We start from the raw sequence: 16,162 nt of genomic DNA on the forward strand, positions 1-16,162 counted from the left end.
AAACATACAAAACAGCTGTTACTGTACGATCTTTTTATGGTCGAGATTTATCGTCTCGACTATTTTCGTCTCTTAATCACTGGTTGTACTGTTTCTGCAGTGGTCCGGTGCAGTTTTGATGACCGGATGGTTATTTCATGTTTACAGCTCTGCACACTCCGAGCACACAGACAAGGCATCCTCTCTCCTCCGCTCACCGCTACTAATTGAAAGTCAACCCTGTAGCTTGTGATTAGCCTTTCGTCCTGGCCTTTAAGTCTCTGTTGATCCCAGCAGCCCTGAGCACTCGGATTAAATATCTCCTCATACTTCATAGCCGCCCCTTTAATTGAGACTTTTCCCACCTTGCATGCCTCTCTGAACATCAAAGACATCAGAAACGGCGTGACTCGTCAAAGCCAGAATGAACCTCTTCCTCTCACAGAGACTTCCTTTGCTCTCCATATCCATATCGTCCCGATTTCTATTTCTGTAACACATTTTCCATCTCATCTCTTCATCGATCTTTTATGCATACTCCTCTAATTTTCCTCGCATTCATAATCTTGTGTTCATCCACTCCTCTTAAAGAATGAATGAAGCCTTTCTTGCGACTTAGGGAATTTGTGAACATAAACGGACACCCATACAACATATAATATAATATAAAACATCATAAAAATATCTTAAAGGATGTCAAGTGCAAATTCAGACAAAGGATGTGATGCCTCTTTTAGTGTGCATCCTGTGCGAGCCACACCTTCGCCCTGAAGATAAAAGTACAATATCAGGTCACAGAAGGTGCAGTGGGTTTGCTATGATCTTGTGAGCTAAATTCATGGTGTACTGGTCTGTCATGTAAGTACTACTGCACACCCCTGTTATCTTGCCACCTAGTTGAACAACTCTGTCCAGTTTGTTCTAGTTTTGTAGGGACATCATGACAACCGATGCTTCAGTAGTCGATTTCTGAAACTCTGAAAACGTGACCGTACTTATTTTTCTACAGTTACTGAAGGTACCAGACCCGACAAGGACAGCATGTATGCCTACAAGTGTTTTAGTCTGTGTTTAAATGCCAAAGGAAGAAGAAAATTGCCTACCAGCTTGGAAGAAGAAAAACAACAACAAGTGCAGCTGCGGTGACAGCTCTGCCTCGACTAAATCAAACAAACAAAAAAAGAGTTGTGTATGGATGTACTTTGAGTTTGAGGCAGATCATCAGGTATTAATAATGAATCTGCAATAACCAGTACACAAATGGTGCCATCGACCCTCTCAGATGAAAGCAGGAAACCGTTTCTGACTTAGTGAGGCACCTTGAAGACAGCAGCCTTTACTTTCCTGACATGGGCAACAGTGGTTTGCATCAGGCTTAGTAAATATCCCCCTCAGTCTTTTGCCCTTATTGTCTATTTTTACCATTGTGTCGAACTGGGTATCAATAATGGGTATAATTTCTCTGGTACTGACATCTTGACATCCCTCGTAGAGATAATGCTTCTCTTTGACACTGAATACAAAATATACCTTGGATAAAGGTCTTGTAAACTATGTCAGGATGGTTACGTCCTCCTGAATTTCCTTCAAAAGTAGAGACGTTGTCGAGCCTTCTGCTCTAGCCTCGGTGTTAGTTTGTCCGTTCGTCGTGCTGTGCCGGAGGCCGGGAGATGAACCCCTCACGGTTGCATAACGTGAGAATCTAATTGAACTCTATTTGTGTCCATAAACACTTGGGGGTTGCAGGATGTGGACAACTATCAGGAAGCAACATCATAAACACACAGCGCAGATGACAGCGGTCTGTCCTGGTTCATAATGTACAAACACACACATGTACAGAGAAATGTGGACATTCACTCACATTTTCCAACATGTGATGCATAGTGGACTTTCTGTATGAATATATCAGGATGTATGTGAATGTTTTGTTTCTTTCTGCAGGTAAATATAGATTCCTATTCAAGCCACAGCAAACAATTCAATCTATACAAAATACACACAGTGCATCCCATCCAAAATATACTGGACACACACACACACACAAATGCACACAGACAGTTTGTGGTGATTTGTTAGCCTGAGGTGCTCCGTGGGAACCGTCCTAAATTGAAGAGCAGAGCTCTCCTCCTCGTCTCCAGCAGTCTGCCGCCACAGACCAGGGCTAAACACAACCAGATGTGCCACCATCGATTTCTGATGACACACACACCCACACACACTCCTAATACACACTCTTTAATATCCTTCTGGACCGTGAGTGCAAGACCGCAAGATATACAAACGCTTCTATGGAATACAAAATTTGTGCCGATCATGCATGTCTGCAAACGCTCTTTGAACCCGACCACGGAACCGGCAGACCCTGAAATAGCTCAGATCTATGATATACTTCCCTTTAAGAAATATACAAACTCTGTCTGATCATATAATCAGCATGTCCAAATGCTGCATGTGAGTGTTTTGAACTCTGAGCTGGCTGAAAGTCACACATATCCCTCTCCGGAGTATCAGGATACAAATTATATAGAAAGATTTAAAAGGTATACTTTGGATAATTTTATTGACAGTCAGTGTATTACCTAAGAAACACTATAAGTTTAAGTGTATGTGATACTGAAAATATTTTCACCACTTTATTTTGCCGTTTTCTGATGGGAAGCCGCTGTTACATAAGCCAAATATGGCTCTTTCCAAACCGACTGAACTCCATAGACGAAATCGGTAATTTAACCTTGCAGGACACAGGAGTTTCTGGTCTACCGCTGCCTCAATCTGTTAATGTCTTTGTGTGACCTCAGTGTTTTAAAAGGTTAGTTCGGATTCACCGTACCTTACACAACAACCACAACAAACTAACAGGACAAGGCAGCGGTAGACCAGCCGCTCCTGTGTTTTGTGAGGTAAAATGAGTAATTTTGCTCATGGAGCGTGGCTGATTTTTTTAGGTGGACCTTTTTTAAGTTGGCTAAAACACCTTTTGTTGATGACAGCACTACATTACTTAGCTTTGGTGCCGGTGCTCCTCTCTGTTTTTCCAAACTCGGGGCACGTCGACTGTCGATAAGTACCTCTCCCACCCCACATCGAATAATCCAATCTATCTCTTTAAGTTTTTTGAGCCGTGGCTAATGATGATGACAGTGAAACAAAAAACAGCAAAGTCAAAGTCATAAATCAGCAGTTTCTGTAGTGATTTGTCGAGACTGGACTGCTCGCAGTGAGTCATCAGGTGAGCACTGTCATGACAGATCACTGTGGAGCAAAAAAAAAAACAAAAGGAGCTTCTGATCTTGTTGTAATTGTGCCCTCTGTGCTTCAGTCAGCATGTAGCAACCCATAAAACGCTTTAAAGGCTTACTCAACACATAGCACAGTGAGGAACATGAGGATAGATGGCCAATTATCTGAGAGAGGGGAAGAGATTTACAACTAGATCTGTGTCTTCTTCAAACACTACGCTGGGCCACTGTATGTGCGTGTGTGTGCGCGTGTGTTTGCATTTCACAGCAGATAGTGAAAGAGAGGTTTTGTGGGTTTTCTGGGTCTTAGCAACCATGACTAACCACCAGCAGAACAAAAGAACTCTAGTTACTATTCTGGTTAGAACCCTTTTACCAGAAGTCAGACTGTAAAATGATGAAGGCACACACACACACTCTCACACACACACACTTGTTATGTTAGTCCTTGGATGTCTCAATGTAAAGGAAGGGGGAGGTTGTGATGGTCAGTGGTGACTAAATCTTTCCAGGCGACAGTCTGGCTGCAGACGAAGCTCTCCTCCTCCTCACTAATAAAATCTATAGAAGCTAAAAGATGCTATCTCTATAAACACAGCTACTGTATTTTCATCTCAACTGCTTCCAATATGAATATGACTATATAGGGGATGTAATTAATTATTTTGGATATTAAAACTATTTTTTATTGAAAACATCTGCTCTTGAGCTTTAAATCATATCTTCTTCAGCAGATGAAGTTTGACCCGCTGCAGTGTGCTTGTGATTCAATTTTGTCTGACCATTTAAAGGACTTCTTGTGTTATTTCCAAGGTCAAAAGTACACTTTCAATCTCAACTTTTAAGGCAGCCTGGATGAGGAGGGTTTAAAGTGTTCAGAACAACTACAGTCCCACAGGAAATGGGCCAAAGTCATCTGCTGATATGATAGAAACCTTCAGAACAGCTACTAATGGAACCTGAGGTGAGATTATTTTTCCGCAAACTTCTATTTCCAAAGTCAAGAATGAACTTTTAATCTAATCTGAAACATTATGTTTTCATACAGTAAACTTCAAGTTAATAAATGTCTGATCGAGCCCAGATTTGACAAACACAGCGACTAAAGAGTCAAACTTCACCAGGTTAAACCTGTGTACTGCAGTTAAGTATTTATACACTTTAACTAACTAACCCTTCCTAAGTCCCGCCCCTTTTTGCCCTGTGCTCCAATAACAGATGAGCAAGCCTGGAACCTGGTAGAACTTCCCATCAAGTTTCTCCTTTCCTGTTTCACTGATCTCACACCCAAGTTGACCACACTCCAGTACAAAAACTTTTTTTTGGTGACTGTAGCAACGTCCATAACTTGACACCTTTCACTGTTGTTGACATGCAGAGCAGTCATCTATTATTTTGAGGTTGGGGTTGGTGAGGTTCCTCGGACTTTCAAGGTCGTCTTGGGTTCAACTTAGCGTTTCAACTTCCCAGCGGAGGCAGTGATTCTGTGTGGGTGGCTGTGAAACGCCACACAGGTGTGTATATGCACGCATATGATAGGTCCTGCAGCTCTTCGAGTAAAAAGTGAGGAAAACTTTTAATAGTTTTAATGGACATCTGCAGAGAAGTTATCTGAGGCTCCTGGCAGGATGTGATTTGGACTTACAAAGGTGGAGCTTTGCTTTCAGCTGGCTTTAACCCAGTTTAATCCCCGAATAAATCACAGAATAAATACCATAAGGATGTTATACTGGTTTTATGATAAAACTGCAGTGGCTACAGGATAGAAACGAACAATAGCTTGTCTGATTTTCAGGATAGAGGATTATATAAGACCAGCCTCTTTCCCCGTTGAGAGTTTTTTGTGACACTGTAACATGAATCAGTTGGTTACGAGATGTCATCATGCTGGTTTGTTTATGGATCTCAGTTAATTATGCAGAGCGGTGCTGTGGGCTGCTATAAAACGGGTTTGTCTCAACAACAGCTGCTGTATTTAGGGAGTCTGTGACGGTGACTGTGACTTGATGGTCAGACAGTTGCTCTGCGGTCTTGGGTGTAATTGCAGTCGGGCAGGGAGGGAATGTAAAGTGTTTTAGAGGAAGTGCTGGAATGCGGCACATTATCATGGGACATAATCATGCAATAATTTTGTTTTTTAAGGCACGGACGGGCGAGGAGCGCAAACAGAACACACAGAGAGAAGGAGCGGTGATGCCAGTGTTGCTGAGTCCAGTTTTTCTTGATGAAGCCCTGCTATTATCCCCTCCTGTAAAAGGTGATTATACATTTGGACGGTCCTTAAAATTCCTCTGGAGTTGTCCTCCCTCCCTCCCTCCCTCCTGATGCACTTAAAACTGACATTCCAACCACCAAAATAATGCTACCAGCCTCAATAAACTTAACTGACCCCATGCTGCGCCTTCACCTGATTTTTGTGAACTTATCTCTTATAAAAAGCCTGTTTCCCATTTTCTGTCTTGTGTTTGCCTGTGTGTGCGTGAGCGTGTGTTCAAACCAGCTGTTTGGACGAGTTCCAACAAGAAGAGGAGGAGTGTGCATGTGGGCAGAGAGACAGACAGTGTTGGAAGAAGTATTCAGAACCTTTACTTAAAGCTACTACAAGGAGTTTTTAACTGGTTATGAAAGTACCAGTTTATTACTGATGCCTCCATATGACCTACATAAGAGACTATTAGTGAGAAGATTGGGTATTTCTATATATTTATTCTTAATGTCACTGGGTCGGACTCTCCTTATTCCAGATGAAATGAGGGTGTGTTTACACTTTCCCAGTCAAAGTTACAGTGTGTCGCGCCTTAGGCAGTTAAAAAGAAGCAGGAGGAGATTATATTTGATGGTTTTGGCAGTGGAAATACTCCTGGTTTTGTTCACAGGGCCTCCAAAATAAGCAAAATAGAAAACTTCCTTGTGATAGTTGTAACTAAAATACTCATTTACAAGTAGTAATTACAGTAAAAATACTCACTAAAAGCAGAAAAAGGCTGCTGTGACTCATATATTATTATGATTCATCATTAGATTGCCAATTCTGATGCAACAATGTTCAGAGAAAAAAGAAAAAACTAAGTCCTGTTTCACAAACTCGTACAATATTAATAAAACCCTTGCTTTTATGGGATAAGTTTTCTCCATTGGGCTTTGAACTGTTATTTAAATGCCACCAGCTGAGAAGTTTGGAGGGGAAATGTCTCATTAACAAGTCATAAATAGGAAATGCGACAAGCGGTCCAAACCAGATACTGCCTTTCTGTCACAAACCAAAAAAAATAAAACCATTTTTATCGTATTTTTCCTTTCATGTGGAAGTGTGCACTATATTTTGAGTATTTTGACCACTTTATCTTGTTGTCAGACGGCTTTTTCTGACAGGACATTGTTGACCCTGTCCACAGCAGTTCATTGCTTAATGGATGGATGGATGAAGGTTGAGAAAAAAGGGGGGCAGGGAGGCGGCCGTCGTTACCTTGGATACGAAACACTCCGCGATGGCCACGGGGTCAGCGTTGCACTTCTCCAGATCATGAAGAAGGTCCCTGGAACAAAAACAGAGCGCTCAAAGGAATCAGTGTTCGATGTGAAAAACGTGCACATGAACATAAAAAATGACTCTCCCACGATTCATTGTTCCAAACAGTGAATTTCAGGAGCAAGAGTCAGCCTGGCTACAGAAATTAGGTCTTAGGGCACTCGGCTGTGAACAAATGAGAAACTTCCATGAATTCAAACAGGCATCTCCCGTGTGTAGCCACGTATGTGTGTGTCAGTACACACATACACACAAAAAAAAGGCCACTGTTGGGAGTTATTGTTTCATGGCTGAAGCATGAGGTCACTGTGATCGCTTTAAACTGCTTTTATGCTTCCTTTTACAGGCCAGTTTGTCTGCGCGTGACAGCTGAGAAATGAATAGGTGGGAGAAAAGAGCGTGCGTGTTTGTGTCTGCAGACCACCATGGCTGATGCTTGACTGGCCACCTCGTCTGAACACACACACACACACAGACACACACACAGAGCGGTGCCGGAGGAGACAAATATGCAGACGGGGACTTATTGCGCACACCTGACTGCCACGACAACGCCCTTCCCAGAAATCAACAGGTGGCTCAGCCCAGTTTCACTGTTTGTAAGACATTTTTGTTTGTTGAGCCTGAGAGAGTCAGTGGGTGTTTTAATCATTTCCTGATGAGCCATTCTGTAAATGTTTTATCAGTGTATTACCCACAGTAGATGGCAGTCAACATGCCCCCAGTACAGAGAGGCAGAGAGAGCCAATCTACTGCTGTGGACAGGGTTGGCAACAAAACATATTCCAGTGACTTAAAAAAGGGTCCACAAAACTGTACGCTATATTTTTTAATGTTTTCACTGCCTTACTTTACCATCAGACAGCCTTTTCCAACGGGAAACTGCTGTTATATAAGCCAAACATCGCTGTCGCCAAACTAACCAAACTCCACAGGTGAAATTTTACCTCACAGAACACGGGAGCTGCTCTGCTGTTTCAAAAGACAGTTCAGAATCACCAAAGTCACACAGGTTAACAGGTCAAGGCCACAGTAGACCACTAACTTTGGTTTTCTGCGAGGTAAAATTTCTGATTTCATCCGTGGAGGCTCGGAGAGAGCAGTAATGGCTCATACAATGTAAGAAAAGTTTTTTTTAAGAGGTTAAAATGCATTTTGTTGCTGATCCTGTCCAAGCCAGTACGTTGGTTAGCTTCTGTGCTGCGACTCCTATTTGGTTCTCCAAACTGGGGGCGTATCAACAGCCAACTACTGTATGTAACACGCCGACTATCGATAAATGCCTCACACAACAACACATCAAATAATCTTAACTGTCTCTTTAAGTGAGGAGGGCTAATATTGAAATATTGAAGCTGTAAGGTCTGTCTGATGCTGTCTTGTTTATTTTTTATTGTTCAAGAACACTCACAAGTCATAAATGAGGGAACTGTTCCCTCGTCTACCATCTGATATGACACTGAGTCTGTGTGTGTTGTACCTGTTGAAGTGGTAGATGTCCTGGATGTTACCAAACAGAGAGCCTTTATCCTCAGAGCTCAGGGCCAGACGAGACTGGTTACTGATGCACTCCAAGTAGTCCTGCAGAGAGAAAGAGAGAGAGAAAGCAGTCATGTTAAGAGTCACACGGTTGCCATTTTGAGTGGCACCAGCCTTGGCACACCCACGGATCCCTCACGCCGCCAGACAGACCGCTCACACTGTGACTCCCAGAGACTTTCAAAGCCCACGGCTCTCTTGGGCAACTTGAAAATCTCTAAGTTACTGTATGAATAGTCACATTTTTAGAGCAGCTTAAGTAACATTTCTTTTGTTTAAGACTCAGAGAAATAAAGCATTAGCAGTATAATTTAAGGCTTTTAAAATGGTGTTTCTGTTTCAGACGCAAATGTTTTTTTCAATGCTGGTTTAAAGAGAAGTATAAAGAGTCCCAGTTCAATTTTTTAACTGAAGTTTGAAGGTTTTATTTATGTCCCCTCATCTATCCTGCTCAGTGGTCTGAGCCGCATACGTCACTGTCATGCACCTGTCATGCAGTGAAGTCAAGCGCTGTAAACAAGCAAGAAAAGTTCTTTTATATAACACCATTCACAGACAACAGTCGCAAAGTACTTCACAGTCGAAGAAATACAATTAAATTAAAACTATTAGAAATAATAAAAAATAAATGTGGGAGGTCAATAATGTACTGTGAAGCCTGGCCATTTAGGGCTCTATGAGCGAGCACCAAGATTTTAAAATGGATTTAAAATTAACAGGAAGCCACTGCAAAGAGATTAAAATAGGTGTAGTGCTGGGCCAGGCAATATGTGTAGTGTATGTTCATCAAAGATTAGTTAAAGATTAGTTAAAGTTAGAATCGGATTTGTCAGACGCTGTTTTAAATAAACTAGAAAGATAATCAGTTTTCAAACTACAGTTAACATACAGCATCATCACCAGATCCATACCCCTGAAAAACATACAATATTGCTTGATGCCCTAAGCCTTAGTGGTGTACAAATGCCCTATCTGAAGTAATTGCACAAAAGTCACAAAATTACTGCACAAATGCACGGTAACTCCACAGGTGCCCTAAACCTACAAATAATAGCAAATAAGAAGGTAGAGACGGAGGTTGGGGTCTCTGTGGATGCAGATGCCGCCACAAACTTGGTGGTACGTCGTAGGTGATGATTTATTTTCGTATGAGTCTATAAATAGTTTCTGGAAAAATCCTGTGTAGCTTCCCTTTAATGATGTTACTGAATAAATTACATGGATGTCAGTATATCAAATTTAATCAGAAAAGGGTCTTAGTGATGATTAAGTTTTTACTTCTTTTTACGCTATCCCCCGCTAACTTGAAAAGAGATGTACGTCCACGTGACAATTTTGCAGCGGTTACGTTTTAAAGCAGAAATAAACAAGCCCGCATCCCTGCACTAATGGTCATAAAACCGGATTTGGTGTGAACACAAGCTAACTGTCAAAGCCAGGTGTAAAGCAGATAACAGCGAATTTGTGTAACACACTGCCAAATCCCTGTATTGTCGTTTTGTGTAAACAGCTCGATAAGAAAATAAAACAGGTCAGCAGGTTCCCGAGTAAATTAATCCCTCAGTCAGACGAATGCTTTTAACATGTTGAAAAACAGGTGTAAGTGTATTCAGGAGGATTTCACTCGCTTATCTCTGCCTCCATCACTGTCGTTAGCGAGGAGCTGCTGGGTGATTAAACAGCAGCCCCAGGTCTCAGTCTGCCCTGCAGCAAGAAAGTGAGAGGTGGAGACAGACAGACAGATAGCTGCGTTACACAGGTATTAACTGCATGTTTTTTTTTTTGTTGCAAGTGTTTTTCCAACTTTGCATGCTGATGATGCCTGTTCAGTACTCTGCAGCACCCCTAATCGTCTTTGTGGGATCAGTGAAGTAGTCAAACTAAACTACTATTACATCTACTGCTGCAGGCTGGTAGTAATTTAACAGGAACGTCTCTGTGTCTGTGCCTCTGATAGCGTCTTAAACTCTGATAGCTGCCAGCCTGACTCCAAAAACACAGCTACACAGGAAGAGCACATGAAACACCTGCACACACACACACACACACACACACACACACACACACACACACACACACACAAAACTCAGTCATCAATGCAGCTGTATTTAAACTTGAAACCAGGATCGGGTCTCAATAGGGGTTAAGGAGGCGGAAGCATCCCGGTGACAGTTTTAAGACGCGACCACAACCTGTAGCTGGGCAGGATAGACATTACAAGACTGAGAAAAGTACCGGGCTGCCCTGAACGTGCACAAACACTCCCACTGATCATTTCTGCACACAACACGGGTGTGTTTTTAAGAGAGGAGAGAGAGAGAGAGAGAGAGAGAGAGAGAGAGAGACTCTGTTTGCCTAATTTCCAGTCTGCTGTGTGGTTTCTGTTCCTGGTAATGTTTTATGTATTTAGCCATTATTATTATAATAGCTGAGCCTGAACAGTTCGTTTAATTGTATTTGGTTAGGCGCAGGGAGGGATATAAAAAAGAGACCGAATGATCTCAGCTTAAACAAAGACTGGAGTCCTCTATGCAGTGGATGACAGCCATCGTGGATTATTAGGGTTTAAAGCAGGGGGTCACAAAGTTTTGTTGACTGAGTGCTAATTTAGGGAGCCAGCAAAAGATTGAGGGCCGCGCAAGAAAACCCATAAACTTGCCACAGGATTTGTGATTGGTCTTATTTGCTTGAGCACTGATTTCACCTGTTTGTAGATAAGGCACATCACTTTATATGTCCCCCGAGGTCTGACTATACAGCTTTTTTTCCCGTGGTGGCTTTTCCATATCACTTCCACATTAAACGAGGGCTGGGTACCAAACACTTTGAGGCTTTCAAGCTTTGTTCATACCACTGAAATTTTGTTTTGTTTTTTTCTGCATGCTGATTCATTCTGTTTGAACCCACTATTTCTGCACAGCTGCAGATAAAGATAAGGCTAAACTAATATTATTAGTATTATACTATTAGTAGAAGCAGATGCCAGTAGTGGCTGCAGGATTGTTGCCAACTCATGTGATCCAAACATTTCCAATGAGTCAAAAGTTGTTGAAAAAAGTTTTAATCTAATGAAATATTCTGATTGAATCCATATTTGCCAACATTTAGTCTTTACAAAACAACATTTACCTTGCTGTTTGCTCTCCCATTTGCTGCACACAAAGGGAGGCAAGAAAAACTTCAAGTTAACAAAACATCCAAGTCATATTCATTAAAGAAAATGGATTTAATTAAAAAGAAAGTCTGACTCATTTAATCTTACAAATCACTTTATTCAACTTCAGACATTCAAAGCTTTGTCGAAAACCTAAACAAAAGCTTCAAAACCAAGAAGCCAACATGTGGTGCAGCCCAACATTTAAGACTGTGCTTCAAAAAATGAGTACTGCAGTCCAAATAGTGAGTTGGAGCCACAGATGTCGTATTAAATAGGTTGAAATCCAGTTAATATAGTTCAGGCAGGCTGCAGGAACACTGCAGCACTGCTGTCAGAATAGTGAGTATTTCAACCTAACATATATTCCTTAATCTCTGATGACATATCCGGCTCATTTTATGATTTATTACAGTAAATATATCACTGATTCCTCCTTTAAACTGTAGAGTTATCCACAGATATCACTAACTGTAGCTTGCAGCACTATCATTCGTGACAAAACATAATTATTGTGACAAGGTGCCACTAACTGTCATTCCTAACCTGACAGACGTTTGTTAGAGGTGCAGTTTGACGCAGTAGCTGAGTAGTGAATTGAATGTAGGTCATTGAAAGTAAAAGTGTTGAAATGGACCTTGGATGATTAAAATATAACAAATGCATTTCAGGTCATGTTCAGGAGAAACACAACATGTTTCTGAGGACCGCCTTTGGCCCACGGGCCATGCTTTAGTGAGCTATTTTTCAAAGGTTGAAAGATCGCTTCAAGCCAAGATTTTGGTTATGAGGATTTGAATTACACAATCAGACTAACGGGCATGTTGGTGGTTACATCAGGGGTCACGTCAAAGGGTCATATTTAGATTTTGTTGACTATCGGAGGTGATGTGTAACGTGATGCTTTATTAGCCACGGGGTCACGGATCTGACCCGGCCTGACCCGTTCACTCATCACGCTGAGCCAAAGCCTCAATGAGCTCAACAATGGGCAGTGTTCAGATCCAAACGCACACATACGCAAACAAACGAGCACACACGCCTTAAGGTACACTCCCTGCTAAGCATCAGACATAACATGTACAAACTTGATGCTTTCTCGTGTTAACCATTAACCTCCTCAAGTACACACTCTTTTCCTCCACACAAACACATCCTTCACTCAGTAGGAAGTCATTTCTCCGCACAATGCAGAGTGCAAACATCCAAATCTCTTTGCTTTGAATGTTTTCTGCAGGCTGAATGATTTTCCCAGTTTACTTCCAAACTCCTGGTCAACTTCAAATGGCCTGCTGATGCGTGCCAGGTCTCAGAGCGGAAAAATGGGGGGAAAAGAAGAAGAGGAGGGAAAAGAAAGAGGAGATCTTTGTCTTTGAGGTTGTTTGTGGACACCGGATTGGCCTCATTAAACACACTGATCGAGCCAAGGAGCGGTGATCACACAAAACTAACAAACACCAAACAGTGGTCACACACAGAAATGTTCTCTGGCGCTGAGAGCTCAACACACTGCAGCTTAAGAAAAAAACATGCAAATAGGCAAAGAGAATATCTTCAACATAGCAACATGATGCAAAGTGACAAAACACTAACAGAAAGTCTGCAAATCACACAGAAAACAATGGAATTTATCTACAAAGAACAGATGGGTCCAGGGACCTTAATATTGCCAGAGTATTAATCACTTTTAGTGTTCCCTGGAACAGAAAGTTGTTTTGTAACTAATTTCCATTGTGTGCTGTGTGTTTTGCAGCTTCTCTCTATTTGGCTGTGCTTTCTCTTTTTTTCCAATTGTGCATGTGTTGTCAAATCGGTTAGGGTTAGGGTTTTCTTTTCTTTGGTCTATTTGCATGTGTTATCTTAATGTTCACAGTATAGGTCTGTAGCCCCAATTCTTCGACAAAAGCCTCCAGATCAGTGGCAAATCAGCATTTGCTTCATGCTGGCGAATCAGAACAAACTCACCATGTGTGAACTGTCTAAAGACAAGATCTGAGAGCTCGGAGATGCATCACAGATGCCCGAAAGACATCAAGCAGGCTTAAAGGGAAAGTTTGACTTATTTGAAGTGGGGTTTCCTGAGGTACTTAGTGTATGGTGGTGGGCACGGTCCCAGTTTGGAGAAGCAGAGAAGAATACCAGCATGGAAGCTAAGCAATTAACTGCTGCAGACTAAAGCCAAATATCGCTCTCTGCAAACCAACCAAACTCCACAGGAGCTGCTGGTCTACCGCTGCCTCGATCTGTTTGTTTGTTTTTGTTATTGTGTGACTTGTTTTTTTTTTTTATTTAGTTCAGATTCACAGCAGTGATACAATAACACAAACAAACTAAAAGATCAAGGCAGTGGTAGACCACCAGTGATGTTTGGCTTGTTTAACGGAAGTTTACCTTTTTTATGTGGCTATAATAGTTTTGTTGCTGACCCTGTCCACAGCAGTGCATTGCTTAGCTTCTGTGCTAGTGGTACTCTCAGCTTTCCCAAACCAGGGGTGTGCAGATAATACACTACTGTAGATAAATACCTCATGCAACCCTGCATCAAAACATCTGAGCTATCCTTTTGATATCAGGTCATGTAGCCATGCAATGGGCTACAGCCAATGAGAGCAAACACAGGCTGGGAGAGGAGAGGAATCAAGAAGGGAAAATGGAAGAGCAGCAGCTAGAAAAGCCAAAATATATTTAAAAAAATTAGCAAAAAGTAGTTATACAGTTGTCGTAGTAGCTCCAGCAGCTATAGAATAACATGCTTGACACTGATGCTTCAGTATTAATTAGTTAATGTCACTTCTTGCACGTGTTTGCATGACAAACATAGTTTGTAGACCAGACAGACTCATCAGGTGAAAGATCTTGTAATGTGTGACCCCCCTGTCGCTGATCTGTCATGTCGTGTGCAAACCACAACAAATTCAAGATTCCCGATTACAAGACAAGCCAAAGTCATGTGGGGTTACCAAGGCACGTTATGCTTCCAGGGAGCTTGCAGAAATGCACTCAATCTTGCACCAACCGTTAAACCCTGTCATGTACTGTAAGTAATCTAAATCAACAAATACAGCTCACACACATGCAGGCAGAGAATGAGCGTGTGTGCGTGTGTGTGTGCGGACCACAACACTGCCGCTGACAGATGAAACACAGGTGAGCCCAGGGGAGTCTGAGTAAATATTTGTGTTAAGGCCGTCACACCCTCTTCCCTTGCAGGAAGCAGCACGGGCAGAGGGATTACTGAAACGTGGGCTGCAGGACCGGCTCACAGCGGACAGTGCTGATAATAGATGGGTCGATGCTGAGCTTGTGTTGTCCAGCAGCTAGTAAACTGTCGTGTTAAAAGCTCCATTCACACAGATACAATCAGTGCAATCCATCTACCGTGCACTCACTGGAACTGTCATTAAAGGGGTGAAGAAAGGCTAAATGCATGTGAATAATTAGCTGTCCTGCGATGTAAGTGTGGTCTTCCAGGACTGGGTGGTCTGCTGTTTCTCTACTGGCAATAGGTGGTCTGCAGAGGGTTATTAAGTAGAGCTCCTAAGCTCTGCTCAGTGTTTTCCTAACATACTTTGGACATTGTTATCTCAGAGCTAAATCCCGCTACCTTCTTTCCTCTCTTTCTCCCCCTTTTTCCTCACCCCTTCATCCTGAAGAGGGGAGGAAAGGAAGGAGGAGCAGGAGGAGAGGGTGGGACATCGATCAGGGGTGACAGGCCAAAACCACAAAAACTAAACCTCACTCCCCCTACTTACCCCGGCTCTTGGGAATATGAGTTTCCTGCTCTCTTTTGACAACAGCTATTCCCCGAATGAACCTGTTTAACCCCAAATAACACACACACACACACACACACACACACATATACTCTAGTCCATGAGTGGGGGAGGAAGCACTGTTAACAGGGAAGGATGCAGGAAAAGATGGGCAAAACTCCAACACGTGCACGCTCATGCAAAATACAAAAATTTACATACACACATTTTATAATTTTACATAGCAATCAATTCAAATTAAGCTCCAGAACGCAAATGTAAAACACAGTTCACATGTGCGCACCACATTTAAGCACACATGATATGAATCTGAAAGTTCAAATTATTTGAAGTGGGTGAGTCAGTGTATTACCTGCCGTAGATGCCAGTCGGCACGTCCCTGATTTGGAAAAGCAGAGAGAAGCACCTGCACAGAGGCTATGCAAAGAGCTGCAGTGGACAGGGTCAGCAACAAACCACTTAAAAAAGCTGTCCACTGCAGTTCAATGCTTAGCTTCCATGCTGGTGCCCCTCTCTGCTTCTCCAAACTTGGACATCTTCTGTAAGAAATATACTGGCTATCAACAAGTAGCTCATGCAAACCCACATCAAATAATCCGAACTATCCCTTTAAGTTTCATAGAAAACCAAAAACAGCTGAATAGAGAAACAAAGAGGAAGCAAAGAGAAAAGAGAGCAACCTTTGACACAAACCACTACACCCAACCCTTCACAAAGCCACTAAAGCACTGACTAGAGGCAATGTGTATCCTCGCAGTTCAAAGCCAACCTCACAAAAAGAGTGTATTTATCAGAGTGTGTGCATACAGTATTGTGTGTGCGCTTAAAAACGTCTAAAGTTTTGAATGTGTGCCTGTGCCCGCAGCACAAAGGCACCGGTGTCGTGTAACTCGGCCAAACCCCGCCTGCGAGTGCAGGTGACCTTATTGTATCTGAGGTTCCCAGC

At 42.2% G+C, this 16,162-nt stretch overlaps 1 protein-coding gene across 2 annotated transcripts in view; it reads right to left on the reverse strand.

Moving 5' to 3' along the window:
- Positions 1-16,162, reverse strand: part of LOC146314490 (pleckstrin homology domain-containing family G member 1) — a 60,801-nt gene that overhangs the window by 15,760 nt on the left and 28,879 nt on the right. For both annotated transcript variants that reach the window (XM_084737299.1, XM_084737298.1), the window contains exons 3-4: positions 8,231-8,331; positions 6,688-6,757 (exon numbers count right to left, since the gene is read on the reverse strand). In XM_084737299.1, the coding sequence (XP_084593425.1) occupies positions 6,688-6,757; positions 8,231-8,331 (171 nt within the window). The remainder of the gene's footprint in view (positions 1-6,687; positions 6,758-8,230; positions 8,332-16,162) is intronic.

This window comes from Lutjanus erythropterus, chromosome 15 (genome assembly GCF_056507025.1).
Source record: "Lutjanus erythropterus isolate fLutEry1 chromosome 15, fLutEry1.hap2, whole genome shotgun sequence".
Lineage (NCBI taxonomy): Eukaryota > Metazoa > Chordata > Actinopteri > Lutjaniformes > Lutjanidae > Lutjanus > Lutjanus erythropterus.